General features: G+C 48.7%; 1 protein-coding gene across 1 annotated transcript; it reads right to left on the bottom strand.

The window, feature by feature from the left end:
* Nucleotides 1-1,928: 1,928 nt before the first annotated feature.
* Nucleotides 1,929-4,081, bottom strand: Ffar2 (free fatty acid receptor 2). The gene is made up of 2 exons (XM_008828015.3): nucleotides 4,010-4,081; nucleotides 1,929-3,451 (listed from the first exon to the last, which is right to left on the bottom strand). Exon 2 carries the CDS (start codon nucleotides 3,448-3,450, stop codon nucleotides 2,452-2,454), a length of 999 nt encoding a protein of 332 aa, XP_008826237.1. The 5' UTR covers nucleotide 3,451; nucleotides 4,010-4,081; the 3' UTR covers nucleotides 1,929-2,451.
* Between the last annotated feature and the right edge of the window lie 5,687 nt (nucleotides 4,082-9,768).

The raw sequence follows: 9,768 nt of genomic DNA, 5'->3' as shown, positions 1-9,768 counted from the left end.
CCTCTGCCTCCTGAGACCTGGGATCAAAGGCATATGTGACCACACCTAGTTTTAAATCTCTAAAACACTCCCGTTGATTTTTCAGGACTTGATTCCCTGAACTAATATCCTTATAAATCTGTCACTCAGTATTGAACATGTACCGGATCAGATCTAAGTGGGGTGGTGTTTTTTTTCCTATGTAGTCCAGGCTGGCCTTGAACTCACAGAGATCAGCCTGCCTCTGCCTCCCAAGTGCTGGGATTAAAGGCATGCACCACCAGGCCCGGCACATTTTTTCTTTTAAAGCTGTCTATACCAAATGAACTTTCTTTGCGAGCTACATCACGGACTCACTGTAAGCTGGACCATTACACAAATCTTCTCTCCTGACAAATCATCTTATAGTTGGTGTTCTAATTATTTTATTTATTATTATTATTATTAGTGTGTGTATGATATGTGCTGTGTATGTATGATGTGTGTATGTTGTGTGTGTGCTGTGTGTCTATGATGTATGTGTGTGTGATGTTCATGTTCTCTCTGTGTGTGAATGATGTGTGTGCTCTGGGTGTGTGTACTGTGTGTATGATGATGTGAATATGATATGTATGTAGTGAATGCATGCTGTATGTGTGTGATGTTCATGTGCTCTGTGTATGTGTGTGAGCACTTATAGCATGATAAGTTATATAGAGGTCAGAGGACAACTTTCAGGATCAGTTTTCTCCCTCTACCTTGAGGCAGGGTCTTGATGTTTTTGCTTTGGACTCCAGACTAGCTGGCCTGAGAGCATTGAGCTTCTGGATGCTTATTCCATCTCTACCTCTCATTGCTGTAGGAGTCCTGCGCTAACAGATGCAAACCACTACACCCTACTTTTTTTGGGTTCTGGGGCTCAAATTCAGGTCATCAGGTTTGCATAGTAAATGCTCTCACCTGATGATTCATTTCGCTGACCCCAGCTTTTAATATATTATTTATAGGAAAAAAAGGTGGTGCACACCTGTAATTTTAGCAGTTGGGTGGTAAAGGCAGGAGGATGAGGAGTTCAAGGTCATCCTTGGCTACATAGGGCATTCGAGGTTAGCCTGGGCTACTAACATGAGACCCTGTCTTCAAAAATGAACAACAAATAAATTATTTCTAGTGTTTTAAATTTTGTACTTGCCGGGTGTGGTGCCGCACCCCTTTAATCCCAGCATTTGGGAGGCAGAGGCAGGCAGAGCTCTGTGAGTTCAAGGCCAGCTTGGTCTACATAGTGAGTTCCAGGACAGCTGGGGCTACAGGGAGACCCTGTCTCAAAAAGACCCCCCCCAAAAAATTGTACTTGCTTTTTAAAGACAGAATCTTACTGAGTAGCCCAGGCTGGCCTCAAACTCACAATCCTCCTGCCTCAACCTCTGCAGTGCTGGGGGTTTGGAGAATTAGGTGTTAGGAAAGAGTTAAGCAGGTAGAAGGCAGAGGACACAGGACTGCAAAGACCTGTAGTCTGAATTCTGAGAGGAAAAGGTTGGATGCAAGAGAGCTATGTCTGGGCAGGAAGGAATGCATTCTAAGCCCCCTCGATGGATAAACACAGGTTGGGACTCACCCACATCCACTAAGCCCCTCCTCAGTCATCCGTCTCAGCAGGGTCCCATCAGCATCCTCCCTTCCTCCACCCACATCATATTGTCACCTGAAGGCATTTTGGGGGTCTTCACTGTATCCCCTTCTTCCTCTGCTGCTGCACCCAGTTCTCCCTCCCTTATGTGCCTACTCTGGGGCCTGCAGATGTGTGACAAAAACTGTGAACACTCACTTCAGAATTTCATAGGCTTTATTTTCAATCTGCCAAACCACTTTTTCTCATGTAGCTTAGTGCCACTGTCAAACTGACCAGTACCAAGCCACATCCTGGCGGGGGGGCTACCAATGGAGGATAAAGATGGACCCCAGACCCCAGTTTAACAGGGAGACCACAGGTGAAAATCAACAGAGCACGAGTCAAACCCTACAAAGAAAGCAAGATTAGAGATCTAAGCCTCTTGTCATCCTCCACGCTCACCCCTTGGCTTAGAAAACCTTTCTGAGACTTCTTTTTACTTAGTATTTCTTTCTCATCCCTTTTTGTTGGCCTGTTTCCAGCACCACCAGCCAGACCACTGTCTCTAGGAGGCGTTTGTAAATTTGTAGCAAGATTTCTTTTAGGACTGAATTTGTATTGGCTACCTTGCCTCTGAGATCCATGGTGCCATTTCTTCTGTGTCTTAGAGCTATTCTTGCCCCTCCTCCCGGGATGGAATATTCCCTCAGGCCAACCGGTTAGCCAAGCTGGGAGACATCTTTTTTCTTCTTCTTTTTTTTTCTGTTTTACCAAGTCCTAGTGCACATGGGTTCTGAAGATTTCTATGTCTGGGAACTTTGCACTCCTAGGCTGCCCAACTTCTGGGTGACCCTGAGGCCCCAGAAGGTCCAGGGAAGAAGTCTCTACTCGGTGGCGAAGTCCGAACTCGGTCTGGCCTCTGCTTGACTCACACCCCTGTCCACACTGGTCCCCTCTGCTGTTGCTGTCTCTTTGGCTCCTCTTCCCAGCACAGAGGTGCCCGGATTGCGTAGCAACAACAACCCTCTCCCAAAAGCTCTGCGCACCACGGAGCTTGAGAAATAAAATAGTACAGGGTCCAGGCTGGCATTGAGGGAGCTGAATACCACAGCCTCCACCCGCCACGGGGGGCTCTGGTGGTAGTAGAACCCCACCAGGTGGGACAAGTTGTAAGGTCCAAAACACACCAGGAAATTGAGAAGCGTCACCACAGCCAGGCCCACCGCCCTGCGTCGCCTCTGTGTTCCCACGTGGGGCTGAGTGAGCATGATCCACACGAAGCGCCAGTAGCAGAAGATGGTGACCGCCATCGGGATGAAAAACAGGACCAGGCATAGTTCCAGCCGCACCGGCAGCACCAGGTCCAGCTGCTCCTGGGTGAAGTTCTCATAGCAAGTTATCTGGTTTCCAGTAACCACCTGCTCCGTTGAGTTCAAGTACTGAACAATGATGACGATGGTGCAGTGGCCGAAGGACATGATCCAGGCCACCAGGGCAGCGATCACTCCGTACAGGGGCCGGCGGGACAGCTTGTACTGCACCGGGAAGGCCACCCCCAGGTAGCGCTCGATGCTGATGCCGGCCAGCAGCCACGTGCTGCAGTAGATGCTGCTGTAGAAGCCGAAGCCGGTGAGGGCGCACACGATCTTAGGTAGGTACCAGCGGAAGTTAGATGCTGCTTCCACGATCTTGAAGGGCAGCAGCAGCAGAAGGAGCAGGTCAGCCAGCGTCAGACTGAGCAGGAGGATGTGCACCGGGGCAGGCTGGGGCTGACGGACCCGGCCCACGAAGGCCCGCAGGGCCAGCAGGTTGGCAGGGAGCCCAGTGAGGAAGATGAGGATGTAGGCAGTGAGGATCAAGGAGCTGTGCCAGTCCAGGGTCATTCTGGCAGAAGATGGAAAAGGGCAGGGTCAGGAGGCCCTACTCACCGCCTGCTGACCCTGCTTCCTTTCTTTCAGGCCGCTCGCATCCTCCCCTGGTCTCTTCTGTCCTCAGGCCAAGGCTGCCTGCTGGTTACCGCTGCTTGCCCAAGCCATCTGCCAGAACTGCCCAGAGCAATTATTGACTTTGCCTTGGGCGGGATATTAAGCCCTAGTTATTGCATTTGCCGTCCTGTGTCTCTGGGGGAGACCAACTCTTGACTTCCCAAGGGAATTCCCCCGTTGTTCCCCAAGCTTTATTTATTTATTTATTCCTATTTGTCTCATAGATAATAGGAAGTGAATGTTATCAGTTCCCAGTCTGACTGCTGGCTCTGATCAGTGGGAAAGGAAGGCAGAACCAGCAGTCGGAGGAAGACATGCATTTCCAACAGCTGGGAAGGAGCAGGAAGGTGTGGCATGCCTCGGGATGAAGGAGGCTTTCAGAAGGCATGCACTGCCAATCCCAAACTGGCTCTGGCCACCTGCAGGTGCCCCCCCCCCCCACCAGCTCAGCACCTACCTCCTTTTGCAGACTGCAGACCTCGGGTTGCTTTCCACTTATTTTCTTGGCCTCTGTTCCAGCACCTCTGGGACCCTATCAGAAAGGGGAAGCCAAGGGGGAAGAGGGAGCCAGTACCTTTGACCTGTACCCCCCAGTTTTCAACACATATTCATGGAAGACCAGAGAGCACAGGTGTTTTAACTATACACAGGAGGACTGTTCTTGACAGAGTGACTCCTTTTCCAGTAGGTTGGTAACCCTCCTTACTCACTGGTCTCACCCCCACACTCCTTTTCAATTCCCAGATCCACCCCCACCCCACTGCCTGTTTGATCTTTATGTTTCTATCAGACATCCTCCAGCCTCCCCTAACACCTGCTCCTCAGATTCAAGTCCCAGTGTCTTGTCCCAGAGTGCACACCCTAATATAAGCTGGCTTGCCTTGTTTGGCTCCAGGTTAGAGGGCTGCTTGGGGTTTGTTCAGAGGAAATGCCCCGAAGCTATGGGGAAATACGGGCAGCCGAGTTTCAGCAGTGACTGTGACCCATTTCACACAAAGTGAGGGGGAAAAACCAAAACCAAAATCATGAGGGATTTGGTTGGTGGAAAGCTTTTACAGCAGCCTTGGTCACATGACCAGAGAAAGGAAGGTCCGTCATAAACCCAATTTCCTCTCAACCCACAGTTGGGGCCCCTGCGGCTCTTCTCTCCCTGGAGGTCTGATCTGATCTGACCTGACTTCCAAACATATTTTTCTGTTCCTACTTCCTGGTTTGTTTTCCAAATCTTAGACAATGTGGCCCCACACCTGCTCCCCACTTCCCAAGTCACACTCTCTTCTGTTTTCTTTCCAATATCTTCTGGTAATGCCTAGAATGTCAAATTCATTCCCGGAAATGAGGTTTCCTGATTTCTTTTTATTCTTCAGTCTTCTAACTTCCATTTAGTCTCCCGCCATCCGCCTCAATAGGCCTTTGACCTCCAAGTGGAAACAAACCTGCTCTTTCTAGTTTGCATCTAGTTTTGGTGGTAAAAGCGTGGGATTTAGAGTCATCCACTCACAGGCTCCAATCCAAGTCCCCACACTGGGGACTTTGGGCCAGGGTTTTCTGAACTTTTCTTTCCTTTTGTAAGTGAGCATGGGAAGGCTGAGGAGAGGGAATTCTGGGACAGTTCCATGAGGCTGAAGATAAAAGTGTGTGGGTCTGGGTGCTGTGGAGTGTCTGTAAGTGGTTCCTTCCCTCAAGCTTGTCCAGGCAGCTTCCAAGATGCTGAGAGCTGAGTGTGGTACATTATCTGGAAATCCCAGCTACTGGTGTTAGATTTAGGAGGGCAGAGAAGGAAGGAGTTTAAAGTTTAGAAATAAGAACCAGAGCCAGACCTGCCACAGGCAAGGAATGTGTCCTTTTATTCAGAGGACACAGCGGAAGGCCGAGACCTTGCCTCTCGAAGAAGGCATGTGCGTTGAAGGGAGAGACGGTTTCCACTTTTGTAGAAATTCTGCCGTACACAGCTTCAGGAAATTGCTAGGTGCCAGGGGCTGGTGTCCTTGATTGAGGGTCTTCCCCCCAAGATTATTTTCTCAAACAACAGAGCTAACTTAGCGCACTAAAGGACACAGGCTGGCTCCATGAACAGTCTCCCTCAGTCCAAGGGTAAGGCTTGAGCAAGGCCAGTTAGCCACTTTAAGGGATTTATGGTTATATTGCTTTTCTAATTAGGCTCATGGCTCATCTCACATTCTATCAACTGGGGAGGCTGAGACAGGAGGATGGAAATTCTAAGACAAGCCTGGGCTACATATGAGAGACAGTGAGCATCTGGTAAGGTATCTGGAAGCCAGACTTGGGAAAGTCTTTGTTTTCTCCATTTCCCCTTCTCTGACCTATTTAGCTTCAAGTTAGAAGATTCTCACAAGTTCTTTATAAACACAAACATGTGGAAACAGGAGAGCTAAAACATGTTGCCCTCTTTTCTTCCTTTCTTTCTCTGCCCCCCCCCCCCCCAGTATTTGGGTTGGGTCCTAATGGCTGTTTGCATGCTATGCAAGTGTTCTGCTGAGCCACACCCCCAGCCCCTCACTGGGGGATTTTAGGCAGGTCCTCTACCACTGAGCCACACCCCCAGCCCCTCACTGGGGGATTCTAGGCAGGTGCTCTACCACTGAGTCACACCCCAGCCCCTCATTGGCCTCAAACCAGGAAGCAGAGAATACTGCTGGAACTAAGTGTGTGTGTGTGTGTGTGTGTGTGTGTGTGTGTGTGTGTGTGTGTTTTGTGTGTGTGTATGTTATAACCTTCAAAAGCCTATCCCTAGTGACCTGCTTCTGTCTGACAGGCCCTGCCTCCTGAAGTCTCCATAGCCTTCCAAATAACACCACAGGTTGAGGACTGAGCATTCAAAACATGAGCCAGGGGGAGCATTTCAGATTCAAACCATAACCCAGGGGAACTAAGGAAGAGACCTGCCACTGCTTGCTAGCAAGTTTATTTGTGTTAGTGATTTTCTATAAATATTCATGAGGATCTGGATTTAAATGCAAAACAGAAACTTACTGGAAAACAAATTCTGAGGAGCCGTGCTGCCTGTTGTTTTCTGCCTGTCCCTTCCACGCCTCCCTCTCTGGTAGTACTGTGTCACTGATGGCAAAACACTCCTCTTCCAAGTTTAGGGTCCTTACAAGGGTAATATAGCAAAGGAAAGTCTTTAAAAGAGTTATTAATTTATTTAATGAGTATATGTGTTTGCCTTCATGAGTTTAGGTGCACCACATGCATGCAGGCTTCCATGGAGCCCAGAAAAGGGCATTGGATCCCCTGTTACAGGCAGATCTGTCATGTGGGTGCTGGGAACGGAACCCAGGTCCTCTGCAAAAGCAGCAAGTGCTCTTAACCATGAGCCATCTCTCCAGCCTCCACAAAGGAAACTTTGGAATTCCCAGCCTAGGTCACAGGAATTTCCCAGAATTCAGAGGGGCAAGCTTTCACAGTTTGCTCAAGGTCTGCTCTCTCACCACCACCTGGCTGCTTGACACAGGCAGTTGGAGCCATTACTTAAAGTTCTGCATAATCACTTTGTTTTTTGCATATATGTGTGTGTGCGGTATATGTTCACATGTGTATGTGTGCATGTGTATTCATGTGGAAGCCAGAGGTTGATACTGGGTGTCTTCCTTGGTTGCTGTCTACTTTATTTAATGAGGCAGGGTCTCTCCACCAATTCCCGAGTCCAGCTAGCCAGCCTGGCCTGGGGTTCTCCTGTCTCTGCCTCCTATGCAGGGATTACAGACAGGCCACCACACGTGCCTGGCTTTTTATGTGGCTATTGGGACTCCAAACTCTAGTCCTCACACATGTGTGGCAAGTGCTTTATCCACTGAGCCATCTCCCCAGCTCCTTTCTTGCCTGTTTGAGGCAGAGTCTCTTGTAGCCTAAGGTGACTTGAAACTTGATATGCAGCCAAGGATGACCTTGAACTTTTGAGCCTCCCTGCCTCAGCTTCCTGAGTGCCAGGATTATAGGCATGGGCCACTATATTCAGTTTATGTGGTGCTGGGGATTGAACCCAGAGCCTCATACATGCTAGGCCAGCACTCTACCAACTGAGCTACATCCCATGCCTGCATAACTTTCTCCATTTCTTTCTTTCTCAATGAACCCTCAGTCCACTGGTTCTGTTTTTCTGTAGGATCCACTCTTCCTGAGGTTAAGCAGTGACTGCCATATGATGGAATCCAGTGGGTCCCTCCTTCCCTCCCTCCTTCCTTCCCTCTCTGTCTCTGTCTCTCTGTCTCTCTCTGTCTCTGTCTCTCTGTCTCTGTCTCTCTACCTCTCTGTCTCTCTGTCTGTGTCTCTCTCTCTGTCTCTCTCTCTCTCTGTCTCTCTCCTTCCTTCTTATGGTACTAGGGACTGAATTCAGGGCCTTGTGCCAACTAGGTAAGGGCCCAGCTCAGTGCTTCAGATACAAAAGAACCTCTTACACTGGCATCTTGGGAGTTCTCAGCTCACTTTGCCACTGTTGACTTCTGGAGCATGCATTTGTGCCACACAAACTCCCAGAGTTGGTAGAGTGCTTGCCCAGCATACACGAAGCCCTGGGTTTGATCCCCAGGACTGCATAAACTGGGCATGATACTAACCTCAGCACTCAGGAAGTGGAGGCAGGAGGACTAGCAGGAGATCATCCTTGGCTACATAGCAAGTTCTAGACCAACCTGGGTTATATGAGACCCTGTCTGAAAGGAATCTTTGGAGAGATCATCCTGTGTGGTCCTGCATTATCCAAGCTGGCCCTAATGGTCTCTCAAATGTCCTTATAAAGTGGCAAGTGCGGATAGAGATATGGCTCAGCAATTAAGAACACTGGCTGCTCTTGTGGAAGACCCCTGATTTGGTTATCAGCACCCACATGGTGGCTAACAACTATCTATAATTCCAGTTCCAGGATATAGGATGCCCTCTCCTGGCCTCCTTGGGTACTGTATACATGTGGTACACACACACACACACACACATGCAAGCGAAACATTCATACACATAAAATAAAAATAAGAAAATGGGGCTGGAGGGATGGCTCAGCAGTTGAGAGCACTGGCTGCTCTTCCAGAGAACCCAGGTTTAGTTCCCAGTACCCACATGGCAGCTAACAACCTAACAACCATCTGTAATTCCAGTTCTAGGAGATCCAATGTCCTCTTCTAGCCTGTATGGGTATTGCATGTATGAATGTACTTACATGCAGACAATAGTCATACACATTAAATAAAAAAGAAATTTCAAAAAGAAGATGGCAAGCCAGGAATGGGGGTATATACCTGTCGTCCCAGCACTCAGGAGACTTAGGAAGGAAGATGAGAGTTCAAGGCCAGCCTGAGCTACATAGTGAAGCCCTGTCTTCTGGGGGTTGTGGGGAGTGGCAGGGATTTGGCTCAGGAATGAGGCCAGTTTCTTTCAGTGTGTTTTAGACCATGATCAAAGCACTTTTATCATTTCTAAGAATGCTGAAGCCCCCAGTTGGGATTCAGTCTCACAGCAGCCCATGTTCCAGAGCCATCAAGGTGTTCTGTGTTTCTCAATCAGATCAGAGGAAAGAAATGCGGATGGGAAGACACTGCACGTCCATGTCAGTCCCAGGAGCCTGCTTTGGATGTGTGGCCTCCAGAGCTGTGATGGATAAATTCCTATGGTTTAGGCCACTGAGCGATTTGTTACCTTGACACAGGAAACTAATATGCTAGTCAACCATCTATGACACTTGCCTGTTCCATGACTCAGCTTATAGGAAGAAAGAATCATTTCGTTTTGTGATTTCAGAGGAATTCCAGTCTATCATGCCAGGGAAGGCATAGCAGATGGGCTCAGTCTGTGGCAGTGGAAATGTGTCAAGGCAGCTGTTCACATGGTGGTGGATCAGGAAGCAAAGAGCATGGCTGGGTTCAGAGCAGCATGAAACTGTCAAAGTCCTGCCTCCAGTCACCCACTTCTACCAACTAGGCCCACCTCCTAAAGGATTCACAGCCTTCAAAACAGCACCATGACCTGGCAACTGTTTAAAGATTTATTTGTTTGTTTGCTTATTAAAGATGTATCTGTTTAAAAATTTTATGTGTATGCATGTATTGCCTGTGTGTAGGTAAGTGCAATACCTGTGGAGGACAGAAGAGGTTGTTGGATCCCCTGGAACCGGAGTTACAGACAGTTGTTAACTGCTACGTGGGTGCTGGGATTTGAACTAGGGTCTTCTGCAAGAACAACCAGTGTTCTTAGCCATCTCTCCAG

Source organism: Nannospalax galili, unplaced genomic scaffold (assembly GCF_000622305.1).
Source record: "Nannospalax galili isolate Female #2095 unplaced genomic scaffold, S.galili_v1.0 scaffold833, whole genome shotgun sequence".
NCBI classification, from domain to species: domain Eukaryota; kingdom Metazoa; phylum Chordata; class Mammalia; order Rodentia; family Spalacidae; genus Nannospalax; species Nannospalax galili.
This window is presented reverse-complemented; position numbering and strand designations above follow the sequence as displayed.

Bases quoted from the DNA above. Each gene is read 5' to 3' on its own strand.
- Ffar2 (XM_008828015.3), bottom strand. From the start codon at position 3,450: ATGACCCTGGACTGGCACAGCTCCTTGATCCTCACTGCCTACATCCTC.